This window comes from Anthonomus grandis, chromosome 10, assembly GCF_022605725.1.
Source record: "Anthonomus grandis grandis chromosome 10, icAntGran1.3, whole genome shotgun sequence".
In the NCBI taxonomy this organism is placed as follows: Eukaryota; Metazoa; Arthropoda; class Insecta; order Coleoptera; family Curculionidae; genus Anthonomus; species Anthonomus grandis.
The window spans coordinates 8692124-8712271 of record NC_065555.1 but is presented as its reverse complement, the minus strand read 5'-3'; the positions used below and the strand labels follow the sequence as shown (position 1 = coordinate 8712271).

General features: G+C 30.0%; 1 protein-coding gene across 6 annotated transcripts in view; it reads right to left on the bottom strand.

The window, feature by feature from the left end:
- LOC126741159 (muscle-specific protein 300 kDa-like) overlaps positions 1-20148 on the bottom strand; it is a 221094-nt gene that overhangs the window by 152361 nt on the left and 48585 nt on the right. For all 6 annotated transcript variants that reach the window (XM_050447499.1, XM_050447501.1, XM_050447503.1 and 3 more), the window contains 6 exons: positions 14428-14604; positions 7147-7303; positions 6533-6785; positions 4397-4881; positions 2581-2696; positions 2262-2463 (listed from right to left, as the gene is read on the bottom strand). In XM_050447499.1, the coding sequence (XP_050303456.1) occupies positions 2262-2463; positions 2581-2696; positions 4397-4881; positions 6533-6785; positions 7147-7303; positions 14428-14604 (1390 nt within the window). The remainder of the gene's footprint in view (positions 1-2261; positions 2464-2580; positions 2697-4396; positions 4882-6532; positions 6786-7146; positions 7304-14427; positions 14605-20148) is intronic.

The window sequence follows — 20148 nt, the reverse complement described above, 5'->3', positions numbered from 1 at the left end:
TAGAATTTCTTTTATCTTCCAAAATTTGACAGGTCTCACAAGTAATTTTGTTTTTTCGACACAAAAACTCTATGGTCCTAACCAAATAAATGAACTGACTATATAAATTTAAATTTCCCGCTTCTATGTTGTGTTGGCAATAGATAACAGATTGCTCTGCGTTCACCAATTTTTATTTATTTATTTCCGCTGTGACATTTAAGTAAATTAGGCTTTTTTTAAGTTGTCTAAATATTTTCAACGTATGTACCTATGTATTTAAGTAAAGTAACTATAGACATATGTTGATGTATTTCACATTCACATTTTACATTTCACATGCAGAATATTTTGATTTAAGGAAAATATGTCAAATCTGGTTACGATTGATGACGAGCTGGCAAAAAGTTGATAGTTTTGACAACTAATTCTGACTTTGCCATGCCCTCCCATTTTACTGTAGTTCAAAAAGAGTTTATAATATTTAATATAACTGATGATAGAAAAAATAAATAAACAGTTATACCTATAATAAATATTACCTGCGTTACTTACTGGCAAAGTGCAGTATATTAGATAACCTTTATTTTATTTATTATACTTTCATTTTATTTAGTGCAATAATATACTCATGTTATTCCACCACTTTTATGTATGATAATTTTTACTTATATGGATTTAAATTATATTCTTTTAAATACAAACAGGGTATACAAATTGGTTGTAATCTAAAGTTTAAAAGTGAAATGTTTAAAATAATATTTAAAAGTTTATTTTACTGGATTCCTATTTCTCACATTTACGCTTAAGCTCAAATTAGTAAATATATTATAATGCAAACTAAATAATTAAAATTAATAGGAGGTATCAACCAATAAGACTTTTGTTTAAATTAGCATGTTAAAAAGTTCTACACAACATACCCCTTTTTCGATTCTAAGGTATCCATAGAAAATGTATTTAACAAGCGAAACAGCTGGAACTTTTATAACATCTACGCTAATGATTGTTGACATTAGTATTCCTTATTAGTTTTCATAGATTTTCGTAAGGAATACAAACTGTATTCAGGTATATGTGTATTATTTAAGAAACGTGTCAATTTGAAGTGAGAAAATGTCTCTGAAATGATTTTTTATAAATGTTCGAATACATCATAATATGTATGCAGAGACAAAAACGTTTTTTCCAATCAATCAATTTAAAGCCTTGAAATATTGCGCGCATATTCCCACATACAGATTTCGATTTATTAGCAAACATAATTGGACATAATTTAGGAACCACTTAAAACATTTTTTTTAATCAAATTAGAGGAATATTGTAGTTATGAGGTCAGGGTTTATATTGCTTCACGGCGGTTTGGTTGGAGTATATACTCTTATATGTATTATTTAGTAATAAAAGAAAAAGTCAACTTTTTTTTTATAATTTCGTATTTTTATTTTTAAGATAAATTATCATTAGACCAGTTTAATATATATCAATCACAAATTTACAGAAAGATGGATGCAGCTTGAATATGAACACCAGATCTTACATGTGATAATCAACATTAAATTGCTGACACACAGATCCTTCGAAAAAATGTTTAAGCTTTATGTAAACTTTCCATGAATATGTATGAATTATTTTAGGAGTTTTATCTTTTATACAGATGTATTCCTTTTTAAGAAAACAAAAATTAGTTATCAAAACTTTTCAAGCATCTTTGACAACACCAAATTCTTGCTCGTTATCAATAATATCTGAAATCGATTTTTATTTTTTTTTTTGTGCAAGTAATACATGATATCATTTGTTTTATATTTGATTCAATAATCTAAAAATACTAAAACCAAATATGTATAAGATCGCAAAATATTAGTAATTACGAGATTTTTGTTTGAGTTTCATATTTCCTTGTACCCTAGCCTAACTTAAGAAAGATTCAAAAAATTAAACAAAATTTAAAGTATCTCTACGTTACGCTAAATAAGTTCAGTTATTAGTTTTTAAATAGATGCAGCTTCTTAAACAGAATGCGTTTAACTTATTTAAAAACAAAAAAGTTCTTTTTTTATAATTGTACATATGATATTTAGTTTTTTCTTAAATACATTGCATTTATTTAAAACGTTATGTAATATCAAAAATAGATCTATATAGAAAATCTATATAAAAAATAGGCAACTTATACATTGTTATAACATTTGCAAAATTTCCCAAATGTTAAAGTAATTTTAAAAAAAAGTTTTACTATTCCAATAGCATATAAGGTAAATGACAAAAAAAGTATCTACCTATGTCCCCATCACGTTTGTATTCTTCAATAACAGCCTGCATATCTCTGAAAGCTTTATTAAACTCCTGAAATATGTTATTCTTCGAAACAAAATTTCGGTATTGTTCCAACAACTGTAGTACATGGTCAATGTTTCCATATTTCGCTGTCCAGCCTTTTAGTTTGTTTTCTGTTAATTGCAAAAAAGCAACTAAACAACACTGCAACAAATATATTTATTTTAAATTAAAGTACGTCGAATGCCTGAAAAATAACTAAAAGTCTTAAGTGCTTTGATAAAAACCGCTATATTAGATTATACAATAATTAAGGCTTACTTTATGTTCCAAGAATTTTAATTTAACTCTTCTTTGTGCTGCTTTAGGTCCAATTTGTTTCAGTCTTTCATTTAAGTCATTTAATTGCTCGGTTGGGACTAACTCAGCTTGATGGCCTAAAATTGAATTAACATTTAATACAATATTATTAACAAATAATATATAAATTAATAAGTAATATGTGGAGCCTTTTGTGAGTAAAACCGAATGTAAAACTGACCTCTTCAAAATATTTAAATTTGAGAGGCTAAAAGTTTTTAATAATAGATGTACAGACGTGGAAACGATGAAACAAATATTGAATATTTCACTTAGAGTATAAAAAAATGTGATTATAATGGAAATACCAATGGTGTAAAATTGTCACCTACATAGTCAGTAAATATAATTTTGCCAATGCAAAAAAAATGTTTTTTGTAAATTTACTCACGTAGATAGATATTACTAAAATTAAACCTCAAAATATCATTATATTAAAAAACTTATTTGGCTTTTTATCGTAGGGAAAATCAGAAAGATACTTTCATCTATATTGAAAAGTTGGGCCTTTAATATGAGCAAAATAAATAGAGAATAATATAATGAGCATACAGTTTAGGTAATTAAACATTGCAAATGATAAAGTATGATAAGGTGCACTGAGTATTAGATTAAAATAAATTCCTACAAAACTTCGAATTAAAATATGTTGTGCTGGCTTAATGCATATTCTAAAAATACATACTTTTCTTTTATATGATTTCAGCAGTCTCCTGAAGACATATGCGATTCTTTCCGGAGACTTAATAAATTGGGCACTCACTTTGCATAAAACTTGTTAATGTAAAATTACTTATTCAAAATGTTAAAACTTGATCCCTATGAAGTGAGTTATTTCATATTGAAACTCTTAATTCTATTTACAATCCATTGAGTTTGGTACAGCTGATTGTTATACGTTTTCCATTTTGTTTTTTCTTTTCTGTATGTTCAATTTGCCTGCAACCAAATTTTCAACGACAAAAAGAAAGGCAAGAAGAAGAGTGAATATGGCTAAAAGCCTAAATCCCTACAGCTTAAAGCAGCTGCAACAACAAGTCTTTTAAATAATTAAAACAAGACCACTTCTAGTTATAACTGTACTAGGATCAATTTTTAAATTATTGCAGGGTACACTAAACAAAATTAAAATAGAAAAACTTTAGAAATTGTATGAGCCTGTATCCTAGCAGAAAGACTCTTCATTCATATTGCCTTGAAACAAAAATGTAAGGAACAACTTCGAGGATAGCATTACAAAATAAACTATTGGCATCATAAGAGTATAAATGAATTGTATATAAGGTAAAAGTTCCATTAAAAATTAAATACCAAGCACGGGTACATAGGAAGGTTTTTTAAGAAGCCTCGGAATTATTACAAAAGTGGCATTTCAGTAGTCCACTCGCATAATGATCAATAATTCATACTTTAATTCTCCCAATTTACTTATTGGAAAAATGCTCTTATGTGAGTATGTAAGTTCAGTTGATTATATAGGGCTGTATAGTATTCAGCTTTATTTATTTTAGCAGTTTAAAATAGTCCTTCTAGAATAACCCATTTTTGTCCAATATTTACATTTTGTTTAATATATGATAACATTCCATCATCTGCCGTAAGTTTCAATAGGAACAGTTTTCAAAATGGCGTGCAATAGAGCTAGACACAATGAGTATAAATATAAAAATCACTATAGAGATTCAAGTGCTAATGAAGAGTTTCACAAGGTTCCCATATTAGACCCTACTTTTGTAGGTAATAAATGTCGCCTATTACAAATGTTGCGTTTACTTACCACTACATAAAATCCTAAACTTCTCTTTGACTGCCTCTAAATTGCTAAAAAAATGTTTATGTTCCTCTAACTTTTTACTAATAACTGCTGCCGTTTCTTCATCCATTTTGTTTTCCTCATCGAACATTTCATTGCATAAAACTAATTTTTCAGCTTCTTTAAGCCATTCAGCAATTAAGTAAAAGTCGCTTGGAAGTTGACTATCAAGGAACCATAGCCAATTTAGTAGCTGAGTTTCCAAGCGTAACCACAACTTCGATAATTTTACCCAGCTATTTTTATCCAAGATATGCCTCAACCGGTTGTAAATTTCTCGTTTTTCTTCAAAACTTATTTTGTACTCCCAATAATCACTAAATTGGGTAGAACTGAGGTCCAATTCATCTAACTCATTAGATTTTTCTACCAAAAAGTTAATAAGTTGTTCGTATTCATCTTGTGTTAAGCTTTGGGAGCCTGATCCGCCGGCCTTTGCTTCTGGGTACCTAAAAAAATAATCCATTATTTTTTATATACAAGGCGCTACCACATTTAAGACAAATATTTGTAGGGATATTCCTGCAAAGAAACAAATAAACTTTTTATATCGTAAGATGTATCGTCTTTTTAAAATTTTTATGGACGGTCTACCTATTTCTGACTTTAAAAATAAGTTAACTCAAAGGCATAATCCTTTAGGCCTAAAGGTTTGTCGTCCAAATTTTCTATTTACTGCTAAAAAATGTAAATTTAAATACCACTATTGAGTTGTTCATAAAGAAATTTAAAATTATAGCTCCGCTTTGTTACGTTAAACAGTTAAATATTTTCGAAGAAATCGGTAATAACTAAAAAAATTATGATTATAAGTTAGTGTACTTTTCTTTGTTTTTTTACTGTCTAACTAGGATATTTTCAAAAATTTGATGTAAAAGTTCGTTAACTGAGCATGTCAGTTTAAGGATAAGGAAACCATTGTCACATACGGCATTGTGGCAAATTTCACCATGTATTATTTTAGCTGCATTGTTTTGCTTTGTAGTATATTCACGTGGTGTCATTTTCTCAGATCCACTAATTCACACTATGTTCTCATACCTCTCAACACACATACGGCAACTTGTATCATTGATTTTCCCATCCTTAACACTATATTTGAGGAAGGACTTTGTTGGGATAACTTGATCCTGTATCGCGTACAAGAATCATTCAGTCTCTGGGAAGGTGTTGCTTAATGTTAGCTATTTACGTGTTGCTGCAGTTCTTTTTGTTTCCATCTATTATAAAGCATCGTATTGGTGTATTTCTAATCGCATCGGTACTCCTTATTCCTAAGTTTAAGAAGCGATAAGTTTATATCCAACTAACTACTGGTTTAGCGATGAATAGTATCTCTATATATTTGTATTCTACACACTTTAACCACGAGTCTCTGTTTAAGAAGGTCAAGTACTTCGCCTATCGTCACTGCATTAGAATAGACGAGATTATGTAAATGTGTAAAATCTTCTTAACTTTTAGCATCTTCTAGAAGAATATTATTCACATATTTAAGAATTTTCTTGGTGTATTTTTACCAGTCTTTAATGTTGGAATATTTAGTTTTGTCAAGGCATCCATCCTAGAGAAGTTCTGAAGGTACTTCTGCAGTATATCGGATGCTGTTGGATCTTCTGATGCAATAATCTAGACTCATTCTATATTGTCATTATTATTTTATTTATTGTCATACTATTATTAGTATTATTATTTTTAGGAATAGGTATCTACTATTTTGGTATTGAACTTTATACCTCTCTTTATTCTGTTAATTTTTATTGTCAACAATATCCTATGTTATAATGTTAGCTATTTGTCAGAATGCCGTGTTTACGTCTATTAATGATAATTTTACAACTTTTTTATCTGAATAAAATTTGAAATCCTATAGAATTCAATAAGAAGCGTATTGCTTATCACTACACAAAATTTATTTTAGACACCTATCAAAACTTCTGTTTTTTAGTTGTCACAACTTTGTTGCTACCTCGTATTTACAATATTAGTCAAGTTCTTTGACAGGTGACCAAAACAAACTGTGTGTGGTGGCAACTATAAATGTACAGTAAATAGCTTGTTGTTCCAGTCTTTGAGTTTAGACATCAATAAAATTCTTACCTATGCAAAAACTGAGCTACATAAGTCATAATCGACTTTTCGTCAGGTTTTGGTACATCCACGTCAACCGGGTCCAGAATTTTCGGAATACCGAGTTCACTTTCGGCTGCGTCAAAAGCGGTTTCCAAACGAACTTGATTTGTTGCCTTCTTTAAGGCTGCCACATCCACGACATTCTTTTTGATGGCATCGATGATGGAAAGAAATGCAACGCCATCACGCCAACTAGCACCAAAATCTCGAATTTGAAGCTCTATGACAAAAAAAAATTAAAACAAAATTAAAAATTTAAATTAACTTATATGATTTAAATTTTAATAAATTTAAGGGAGATAACTACTTGGACCATAAATTACTCTAATCCAGATATGAAAGTTCTGACCCAAGGCGTATCTTGATTCATCATGACTTTCTCACTACTGTTAGGTAAAAGAACATTTTATATTACGCTTATTTAATTTAAATGAGAAAATTACTTAACTTCCATGAGTTCTGTCTATAGCTTTTTTTCCTATCTAAGGCCACTTGCTCGAGATTGATTCGCGCTTTTCCTGAACTTTCTCATCTCGGTTAGAGTAATAATGCTTGAATTGTTTATTTTTTCGTATATTTACCGGAATTTTCAGGTAAAGCACTAGACACCCAATTCAAGAGCATCTTTCGAGCGCCCTTTTTCCATTTTTCTTTAGAGGGCGTGGTTTCACTACTTTCCAAACTGCTGCTGCTTCCCCAGTTGGCCAAATATTTAAGATTCCTTGTATTTTCCTCAATCTGAAAGATTTAAAATTTAGAAAATTGAAATAATATAAGAAAATAAACATGAAAAAGTGTAAAGAATATTTTAACTAAAATATCGCGAGGAAAAATGTGATGGTTGAGTTGTATTGTTCATAATATATTTGCATTCCGTTAGACCTTAGTGCCACGCCTAAAAATATTTATCTTTTAATCACATTTAATTCATTCATTCAGCACATGCAATACGGGGTGAATTATTACAATTTAATTTGGAATAACTTGAAAACTATGATTTAGGTTATTATTAATCCTTTATTTTTAATATATTATTTATAAATATAATATAATTTCTTAATTTGCTGACAGGTCTAAAAATATTAATTACATTTTAATAACATTGTAACGAAAAAGTTAAATTATAAATACATAATAAATAAAAAAGTAACTAATATTATAAAGATAGCGTGTGTACCATTAAGGTTGGAATATCTTGAAAACTATGGTTTAAGTTATTATTAGGTTAAGTAATTTTTTTGCAATATTTTTAAATTTTTTTAGTTTATTTAGGTTGGTTTAATTTCTAAATTTGATAAAACTATATGTATAAAGATTTTATCACGTTTGGAGTATAAGAATAAATTTTCCTAATGAAAACTCAAAACGACAGTATTTATTATTTATTTTATATGAATACTTTAATTTTTACATCATAATCGGGAATAGACCCAATTCGCAAGGTAAAACATAAAACCGGATTTGGCTGGTTTTAGATTAATTGCCAAAAATATTTATGAATTAAATAATTTTTTTAACACTTTAATTGAGGAAGTAATGATTGTTTTCGTAGTTATGTAAATTTTTGGTCAATCACTTCAAGATAATCAATATTTTTAAACTATTAGTGCGTAGGTTTCTCAGTCATTTTTATAAAACTCTTCTACTTCAAACATAAGATTTTGTGCTGATGCTTTAAAAACATATATTCAGAGAGGCTGGAATTAAAATTAATTTTTACAGAGGTAAACAATTAAACAATTTTAATGAGTCGCCAACTAATTTAAATTTGTTTTTTTTTTTTTTAGAATCCCTACAAAATTTTTTCTTAGCTTCTTATACTTATGCGACATCTATCAAAGATATGATATTTTCTTTATGAATTTAAGATAAGAAGATAAAAACTAAACTAAGACTACTTACAAGTGGCCTTATATACAAAAGATGTAACCAATAGAGCGAAAACTCCAATGAAGCATCGCTGACCAAAGTTTAAACACTAACTGAATTATGCCAGTGAGTATTTTAGACCTTTATCCCTGTTAAGAATGTTTTTTTGATTTTTGAATATTACTAGGCTTTCGTATGCATTTACGGGTTTAAGTAATTTTAAGGTATCAATCTCTACAAACTGGCCGGTATTTAAAACATACATTTAAAAACATACATACAATTTGTTTAAAATGTATAAAAACATACATTTTAAACAAACATTTAAAACATTGCAGTTAAACTTGACTTTTCAACTCTTTCATATTTCGTATGAACTACATGTTCTTTAAATCTGACATTGATCTTCTTGTTTCCCCTATCCACTTCTTATCACAATCGTTGTAATTAATCTCATAGATTCCGGACTTCTCATTGATCTTTATTTTATCTTTTGGGTTTTCTAAAAGACTTGGCCAAACTTTGATAGATCATTCTTGAACTAAGTTTTTAAGAACCCCTTTTAAAGCCTTTTGTCAAGTTAGGATCATATGGTATCGCAATGGAACTCTGGTTATTTTCATTTTTTTGAAATGTGATAGGGTTTTTAAGATTAATTTTAAACTTATGTTTTTTAATCAGCTTATCAATCATAACTATTTTCCCTAGCAACTGTTAATTGTGTCTTTTTCTTTATTAAATCTGTTACTACTTAGAGGAAATTAGAACAAAACGATGTACCAAGAAGATGCATGCTAGTCATTTTATGTTGAAAACAATGGTTAGAGTGACTAACTATGTATCTAAAAGTATTTCTTTCTTTTCTATAAATATCAAATTCTAACCGATAATTATTTTTGATGACAAAAGAATGGAAGTTGTTGAGTTATTTTACAATATTATCAATATTGCATTTGCTTTTGTCAAAAACACCAAACACATTATCAACGTATCTTAACCAAACTCGTAAAAAGTATTGAAATGTATTTTTGGGATTTAACTCAAAACGATTCATGAACAGCTCTACTAGAAAGGGAGAGAGGCAACTACTCTTGGCTGTTCGTCCAAATTCTTCATAGTACGAAGTGTTTATTAAAAAAATATTTTATGACATACGAGGTTTTATTAATTTAATTATATATCAGATTTTAATCAGATATTTCAAATTTTCTGGTGTAGGAATGCCGGGTAACAAAGATAAACAAGAATTTCATATTCACTTAAAATTAAATTATGGACTTTTGAAATAAACTGTTGATTTATCTAAAGAGGAAACACGGCTGTCTTAGCCTGTGAAATAATTTTCAATGAAGAGTTCTTAGAAATCTTTTTATACAATTTCCAATAAGATTATCAAGTCGTTTAAAATATTCTGCTTTCTCTAAAATAACCACTTTGTTTCCTTTGTTAGCTTTGAAATAGAAACAATCTTTTTCTCTCAGTCGTTTAACGATATTAGAACCTGACTTCAATTCGTTTTCTAATTTGGTAAGATTTCTTGAGATTTGGTCACTAATCGTGTTTTTAGCAAATTCCTTTAAAGATTCTGGAAAATATTAAATTTATGATTTAACACTTACTGTAATCTCCTCCAAGTTGTCTTTGCAGTTTGAAACTAAAAATTTTAGACCTTTATTAAGATCCTTATCAAGATATTTATCATTAAAAAGGGGACTGATTTTTAACACGATATTAATGGTTATTCTGTTTGTGATTTAGCGCTCGAATACACCAACTTTTTTCGTTTTTCTTTAGTAAAGAAAACTTGCTAATACATTTGTGGTTAATAACTTAAAGCATGGCTTTTTAAAAAAATAGTCGATGCTTGATACTCTAAACGTTTATATTATGGAATAAAAGAAGAGTAATCCCTCTTCATACTTCTCAAACCTTAATTAGAACCAATGCAATAGGAGATCCAATTAAGCATTATAAAACCCTTTGCAGTGATAATTAGTCAATTAATCAATAATATTTTAATTACAATAAAAACATGTTCTATTTACTTATGTGTTCATTAAAATCTTTGCGCCTTTGCCATTCGCCTTTTATCTGAATTATCCTAGTATGGTGATTAGGTAATATTATTATTTCCCTGAATCGCGTGTGATTTTTTTGATGAGAATAAATAAAATTTTTTATTATTACAAAATGAATTTTCTAACAAGTATAGTAGGAGTAATGGTTTAGCAATGGATACGATTTTTAAATACACGTAAGCTAACTTAGCTTTAAGTTAATTAAGTTAAACAATGTGTTTTTTGTACTTTTTTACACCATACTTCATCTTCTCCACACACCAGCAACTTCCTTCATTATTTTAACGGTTGGTATGCTAATGATCTTTAAACCAATATAATACGATTGATTGAACTTTCTAACCATGTCACCAAAGGAAATTATAGAAGAACTATAGAAGGCATTATTTACATCTTAAAATGGAAAATTCTCATATTTTTGTCCTTCTTGCCCAATTGCGCCTATCCCAGATTTAACCGCCTACTATAAAATGGTTGATATTGTAAGCCACTTCACATATAATATATAGAAATCTTTCAATCATTAATATGCAATGCCAAAGAGTTAGCAGGTATCTCGTGCTCTTTCATCCTGATATTTTATTTTAAAAGATTAACAAAATATTTATCTTTATTATTGAGGAATTTTTGAACAAATTTAGAATTTAATTATTTATATTTGAACTGAGCATCCTTGTTCCTTATTTGTTCTAGAATTGTATTATGACCTCATCTTATTTTTTTAAATTGTTTATCCAATAATTTCACGAAGTATTACTGGTAGTATTTTATGAAAAATCTTATATTATAGCAAAATATTTTAACAGTTTTGTTTAGAATCGGGTATATGTATGTTGCTTTTTCTGTATAAACGCTATTAATGAATAAAAAAAATTAATTATTATTCCTATTTAACTCTATTAAATATCATTAATTCCTAAGCACAGTTTTATAACTCGTCAAAATAGAAAACGATAATCACATGCAATTTGTTCTGGGTTTTGTTCAAACTAAAGGGTGTTGACATTAAAAAGAAAGAAAGGTGTTGCAAGCCTTCAAAATACAAAATTATTGGTGAGTATAATAAATTTATAAAATAAAGTATAAGTAAATAAAATAAAGTATAAAAATATCAGTATTATTTTTCTACGAGCGTGCGGAAAATTGCATATTATAGGACCATTTTATGTGCACGAAGTACCATTTTTCCACTCCAATGCAGGTGCATAAAAAAAGCGCACTAGCATAACAAAAAGTTGTGTTCACCTTTAATGTCTACTTGATTAGCTATCTACAGAGATTTATTTTACTTTGCCTACCAGGAATTAGGTTTGAAGGAAAACGTCAAGAAATACAGTCCGAAATAAACTTACACAGAGGCCTCCTGAAAAAAATTATGGAACAGCAAATATATAAGTTACAAAAGGAGTTTTCATCTCCATAAAGTTAATTTGCTACCTTCAAAAAAGTATGCAGACTTTTTTCCTCTTATTTAAATCAGTAAAGTCACAATGGCATGCACAAGATTCCAAATGATGTTGAATTCAATATGAGGCAGTGAGTCAGGAGTTGTTATTCATATAGTCTGAGGTGCCGCAATATCTCACTATGCCGTACCAAAGAATTACCATAGATGAACTGGCTTTATCAATTTGAAGCCACTAAGGAAGATAGTAAAAATTGCCTAGCTATTTACCCAGAATGTGGTCCGCGGTCTCTTTCTCCTCCCAGCACTAATTTATTATCAATGCCATTGTATTAAGTAGTAAAATTAGCTTAACAGACTCATTTTGCACCTATCAGTTATTTGGTAAATCTAGCAGAAGGGCCATTTATGTTTCTTTTCCTTTCTAATATCCGGTATTTCTATCCACCTCTGCAGAGCCTATTTAGCTAGCGATCTCCCTAGTTCAGGCTCAGGCCCTAAAGTCCTCTTCATAATTTTTAAAAATACCTCAGTTAAAGTTAAACTTTCAAATTTCGCTCTCTACTTTAGCAGTAATTACTTTGATGGCAGCCCTGCAATCAGAGTAAATGCATTCTCTGCATTCATCTGTTACCGAGACGAAAATCTCATGATCATGCGTGAATGTAGCAAATTCCATAACGAGAATGAACACCAGACATGGGGTCCTGAATGTTCCAGACATGGCCGAATTAGCAACTACATTAAAATTCAAAAAAATGAGAAGTAGTATTCTTCGAGCGATTAAACGCGATTAAACGCGTATTCAAAGAGGTTTACTTTTTTAAACCAGGCCCAAGCGAATGTCCTCAACTTTCACATGTCACTTGGTAATAATTCACAATTTGTATAATGCATGTGAAATCAACATAATGAGACCTGTACTATCGACCAACTGCATCAGAAATGGGTCTCTGGTACTCCGACGAAACAATTGTCATTGTTGAAAAAATAACAGAACAATATGTTTTTTTATATGTTCATTTAAAAAAGAAATGTAAATCAATTTAGATGAGTTTAATATCATGAATGCATGAATAACAAAGAGTTTTCTGTAAGTATATAATAAATTTAATTCGTCAAGCTGTTAATTCAAATGTCAATTTAAAGCATATTTCTTGAGTAAGGTAGTCAACATTTTGACAGTTTTATTTAATCCTATGTTCGTCTGTTTTAAATAAGTTTATTAATGTTTGTTTGTTGCACTAGCAAGTAGCCTATTAAACTATTAATGTTAAGTTGATCTGTAAAACTTGGCAGGTTTCCATGTTTTATTGTTGAGGATGTTTATTCAGTTCATCGATTTAAGAATAGGGCGAAATATTGGGCAATATATAAGAAGAACTTGCAGATGATTATCAAGAAGATGAAATCAATGTGGAATTTGCTGAGCTTTGGATGGTCGTAATTTAACATAATTATGGGAAAATATATAAAGTGATTATTCAGTTTTACCTTCATAAAATTAACATTTTTAATATTGTAAAGCCCCTTCTGTTGCTTTGCTACCAGTATTAACTTATCAGCAAAAAGATAAAAGAAACACCCGTTGTGCCTCGCTGTGCTGCGTTTCCAATATGCAATTATCCTAATTCCCGTAGTTTACCAAATATCGCGCTGTGCTGCATCACCTCACACGCACAATACGTGTCTTAATTACTCAATTTTTATTTTGCCTAACATTTCCTGCGTGACGCATTCAGGTTATTGTCAATAAATCGAGGCGATGCAATGGTTATTAAGGATAGTTGGTTGTCGATATTCAGTAGCACCTACAACTAAACTACAATCAGCATAATTGCGTTCCAATTTGGTTTCGGTCTACAAAAAGATACTTTGGCAAAAATGTTAATCCAGATTTGATAAAACTTTGTTATGATTGAATGCCTCCTAGATTAAACTTAATTTTTGCACTTGAGATCCAAATATCTAATTCAACAAATATGACGCGAGGATGAAAATGTAGGTTGATGGTGCAAGTAACGAGAAAATGATTTTTTGACATAACAACCTACGATCTTAAAATCTGCCATAATGTAATTAGCAAACATCATAAGCGAACGTATATAGTTTAAAAAGACTCATCTAGAACTAAAAATCACTCACTAAAGTTAAAAACAAATCAAAAGGTTTTTTCATTCTACAATGCTATTGATATATGAATATATTTTCTGCATCCGTTTCCGCATGCTCATAGAAAAAAATGATGTGAAATAATTGTTGCACTTACGGTTTGCTCGAACTTCTGCAAACATGCAAATCCGGCGCAGATGCGTGCAAAAAAAATTACTTTTGGCACTTTTACTTTGGTAAGATAATTAACTAATCTGAATCAATATTGAATTTCAAATATTTATTGCAACATGTTATAAGAAGGGTTTGCCTTTTTATATTTTGCTTTACCTACTCACTATATATATGCATTAAATACTGTGCAAAATAAACCTACAGGCTTTATTAAAGTTTCTTACCTGAAAGTATAAAATTATGGTCCATATAAGCCCCAAGACGACTGGTGGTCTTCCGTCTACTACGTCGCTGGCATTAATATTTACTAATTTAATTCTTTTGCTTTGCAGAAATTGTAAAGCCGTGTTTGCATTACTAAGGAAATGGGGTCTTTTTAGCAGCCTGCTTCTCTCCACGGGCTGAAATTTAAAAATGTATAAGTTATTTTAATATCATATTTTTAACGGGTAAGAGATTTTAATTTTAGTGTATTTATAACCTATTTACTTTTCGTATATGGATAGGATTTTTATTATAAAATATATTTAAATACAGCTCTCCCTGAAGAAATTTAATGACACACATCAACATGGTCTAAGGAATAAACGTATTAAGACACAAATCAATAAAAATTTAGAAATTTATAAAGAATATATTTAGATTAAACATATCTAAATTCACTTTGAAAATATTGTTGCACATTCATTTATTAAAATTACCGTAGGATACCAGATTAATTATTAATTCATGATAATTTAATAATGTAAAATTTTGAAATAACAAAAATTAGTGAAAAACAAAACAAGTGATTGGGAAAGAAAAAGTCCTTGTTAACAGAGTGCATTACCAATGTTGTTAATAATAGCTTAACATCTATTTGGTATGCTCCTAATTAAATTGTGTATGTCGTTTTGCTCAATTTCTATCCATTACTTTTGTATACAGTTCAATAACTTTGCTCTTGTCTTTAACATTATTCCTCGATTTAGAACACGCCTTTTTAACATATCCCAAATATGCTCGTTTAAGTTAGAGAATTGTGACGGCCATCGGAATACCTGAGTATTGTGCTGTTTCAAGAAGTTTTTGGCGATTATTGCAACCTGTGGACGTGCATTGTCATGCATTAATACAAAATTGCCACCAAATTCTATAGCACATGGATGAACAGCTTCCAGAATTTTATCCCGATATTCATTTGCTACTAAAAACCAGATTAGTACAAAAACCTATCGAAACTCCAACTCAAACAAACATCTTGTAAGCGAGGTCCGTTGCCAGATGTTTGCCACACCCTCTGCCTTCTTGAATTAGAACGTAAACTAAACCTTAATCTCCTTGCGCTATTTCCACGGGATAGTACTGGAGCTCTAACAAGGCGTCAGGCATGCAGATAAACAAGTAAATTCTTTGGTTTTCTTGACCAAATTTAAGGCATATATTTAAACAAAATACATTATGTCTCCTCATATAAGAGTAAGGAACAACACAGTCAGGAAACACACATCAGCGTGTTAATAGCAAGGACCTCCTCAACTTCCCTCATACTAGTAACTATCAAATTTACATATCCATTGAGGGTTAAGAGAAGAAAAATATTCACAAGCCTGCATAGCATTGGAGCTATTACGACATTTAACATAAGCTTCCATTTTATTATGGAACCATGTTGCTTCAGGAAGGTTATAGTATTGATTGAATATTTTATCAGTGGTCAATATAACACTCTAATCATGTTCTGGTTGAAGGATATAGGCACTTCTAAAATATAATGTGGATTATTTAATAATACTTCGACAAATAGTTCAATACTGTTAATAGGATCGGGAGTGCAGCTAAATTAGAGATCATGACTAATACTCACACGCCTACACGCCTTAATCCTGTTCTACCCATGTGGCATTTGTATAAGATCAATAAAATATAGATAACAAGATAACTTGATTAATTAGAAACTTCCAGAAAACTTAATCTTAAGTAAATGATAACATTTAGCAAGAGAAATGCTATCATCTGGATATTAACGGTACGTCTTTTATCAATAGTAATTTTATATATTTTATGAACAGTATATCAGTAAGCAAGTGTGGAATAGTCAACGAACAGTAACGAATTTTGGAATAGTCAAAGCTAAACTCATCTTGAGTAAGGAAGCATACATCTAAAAGCATACAGTGATAAAACATACAGTCCTTAGACTATTCACGGTGCGAAAGGTCCCGTCATCCGCAAACAGTAGAAATGTGCTATTCATGGAAAGAAATACCATTACAAAAATTAAGCAACCCAGCGCTGGAATCTACTTTATAAGGAAGTATAAAAATTTGATTTTGGTAACCCATTAAACTCTATTAGTTGGGCTCTCTAACAAGTAAAAAATTAAAAATTTTGCTAGATTTATATTTATAAGCAAGCTCAATTTATATGTTTTTTAGAAAGAAGTTCTTGCAAAATCTGTGTAAGTTAAATCTTTCAACCCTATACACGCAGTAGCATGCTTAATAAGAATTCATGAGCATGTTGAAAATTTCCTATTGTAAAAATGTGCGTAGGCTTGACAACAGAAAATCAGTAAATATTTTTGCCAATAAAACAGCGCCTTGCCTTTGAGCATATATTGAGTTTAGTTGTTAATGTAAATTATTACTAATTTTAGGCTTTTTAATGTTCTAAGGGTATATGAAACATCAACCTTTTGTCATTTTGATTGGCCCATCCTGTATAAAGAAATTAAGGATTGATTGAATTTTAATAATAAATGTTTGGACGGGCAAACATGTATAGAAAATTAATTCATTTATTAAATTACTTCAATTATTTAGATTCATTAATGGATTATATTGAGTAACATCGACAAACGATTTTGATGAGGTCAAAAAGCGATGCCGTTCATGAAATATTATTAGTAAATAAATTGATTAAGTGGTAAATTGACTAAAATCAGTCACTAAGTTAATACGATCGTCTTTTATTTTATCAATCAGTCCTTACATATGTCACATCCTCCCTATTTTTTCTTATAAATACAGGTCACATTTACCAAAGCAACCGTCTGTGGAACTCTTAAAATGATTTATGTGTAAAAATTTTTTTTAATAGAAAAGTCAAAAGGATGTTGTATAAATGTTGTTGCTGAAGTTCCTAAGAAGGAGAGTTCCTTAAGTTTTTCTTCCTTATCATTGAGCAAACATTACCTAAATATCTGCTTGAAATATCTTTCCCATTAATAAATATGCAACTTATTATTTAAAACGCTCTCTAGCTATAATGCCTATGAGCATTGTTGACTTTCCTTTTTATCTTTAAAAAATTACTAAAAACTTTCATTCCTATTAAGTTCAGCAAATATAGTTTATGCTTGTATCTAGTTTTCCTATTTTATTTAAACCTATATGGTATTGATTATATACATTCTCTTATAGTTTATATTAGTTGTTTATTTTTATGCCGAAAGTTGTGACTTTTTAAAAATTTTTCATGAATATTGCAAAATAATTGATCTATGGTTTTATACCAATACTCCTTCCACACTACTAGTGATAAAATTCATAAGATATTGTTATTGGTACGAAAGGAAACTTGTTAGGTACCAAAATATTATAACGATATTGTCAAAAGGGAGTTCAATAAGTTTGGTTTTGAGTACCGCTTAGTTTAATAATACATACATAAATACATACATAATATAGACATACATAAATCCTATCAGTTTAGTTTTAGACAGGGTGTCTTATAGGAGGATGCTTTAATCAGACTTGTTACAAAGTTATAGTCCATGACTAACAATGAAAAAAAATCTTATATATATATTGTTTGATTTGGCCAAGGCTCTGAGTACCGTTGACCGTGGAATTTCTATAAAAGTTTTGGAAAACTTTGGATTTAGTAGTGGCTTTTGATCTTTTTAAAATTTGTCTCTATGTTTGTGTTATTTTCTTATGTTGTTTCAATGATTATTTAAGATCAGATAAGTAGTTTAGTAGACCTTAAATGTTCATTTATTAGAATCCTTCTAATAAAGATTTCCGAATGCTTATTTGTTAAATTGTATTTCTGAGAATCTAAAATATATAATATTACAAAATTGAAATGGTCCAAGATACCGCCTGACATGAATCCCATAGACCATACATTTATATTATGTATCCAGATTTAGAGGAATGTATAACCTTTGATTTTTCCTCCCCAATTTGATCCCCAAGGATATTTTGTTAAGATGCAAAGTAGGGAGATCACAGTGTAGCGCAATTCTCCAAGTGTGGCCTTAACAATGTTATATATAGCTTTTTAAGGCCCAAAATATAAATAAAATTTCTTGTATTGTGCTATTATTATCAACTCCCTATATTGTTCATCAACAAAATTATTATTTGTGTATTTCAATCTTTATTGATGATGTAGACTTTGTCTCTAGGGACACCGGCGAACTCGGCTGCAAACCGATGACCGCGTTTTAGTAGTGTAGGCAGACCTGACCAGACTGACCACTGCGGTTTTTCGAAAATCACCGTGCAAAGTATTATAAATGCTTTGTGCCACGTGATATCGCCATATGTTATATACTTAAACGTTGACCGACCCCAACGGCGTCTGTAAAATGGATTTCGCCTTGGTCTAGAGTCACGTGCTAATGATTGTTCTTAAATTTATTGAAAATTTTCAAGAACCTGTAGAATACTATTTCATTCATCTTCAATTTATTAACTAGGATGACTTTATGAAACAGAAAATAGATTGTTTTTATATATATTTAAACCACAGATCAGAAAACTATTTGTCAAAAGAGTGTAAAACTTAACCATTAATTAGCCATGTTTAAAGGCATTAATATGAAATATTTATTAATTGAATTATATTAATATCACATTCATAATACAGTTAAATTTTATCAGATATAATTCGAACATATATGTACACTTGTACTTTTATCAAAAAATCAATTAAATATTGTTGGAAATTAAACCTGAATCTATAATTAGATGCTCCGGAAAAAAGTGTAATATAAGTAACGATTATAGGGCTGTTGCTTTATATGGGACAAAATTAAAAACATACAACAGTATGAAATACTTCGGGAGACTACGGTTTCTAGGTGTCAGACTGAATTTCAAACTATGCTGGACCTGCTCTTTCCTAATATTCTTTACCGCAAAACCCCTTCTCACATATGAAGCTCTTGTTTGCTTGACCTACAAAGAGAAAGAGAAAAATTCGAGTGGAACTAGATAGACTTTATAAATGATAATGGTTTCTATAAACCTGCACTACGAAACAGGTTCATCTAGTATACAAATGGCTTTAGTGATTGATAAAGCTGGCGCAAACTTTTGCATGGAGTCCTCAGCCAGCAGAGCTTACTCGCAAGAAGAAAATGCCACTATCTTCTAAGCTGAAGAATTCCTATGCTAAAATGCAGTCACGAAATTTTAAATTGCTGACACCGCCCTCTATTCAGTCGTATCAATTTGCTCTGATAGAGAGCCATTAAACATAATAACGGCTGATAAGGCAAACTTCAAGTTAGTAATAAGTGTTTAAATATTCTAGAGGAACCGATCTGGATATACAGCATATCTGGGTGACGAGCCACTCACTGGGATCCGCGAAACTACCGATGGATCTTAAACTTGTATAACAAACTGTGTAGCAATTTTGTCGCAAAAAAGACTGATAGTAGGAGCACTTACGACTCCATATCCATGTCCCAAAAGACTTTTTCGACCCACGAGACCACGTTTCGAAAAATAAATATAAATACCTAAAATTTATATTTATTTAGATGAAACAAGATATTTAATCTTAGCAACTTTTTTAATTTGCCCAATGACCTTCATTAGTTAGAAAGTAGATGAACTTGCTAGAAGAGAATCTACTAGTTCCTTTATTGGGTTAGAGCCTGCACTGAGGATGCCAAAAACTGCACAAAAATACGAACCTGTGTGAAGAAACAACACCAAATTGAA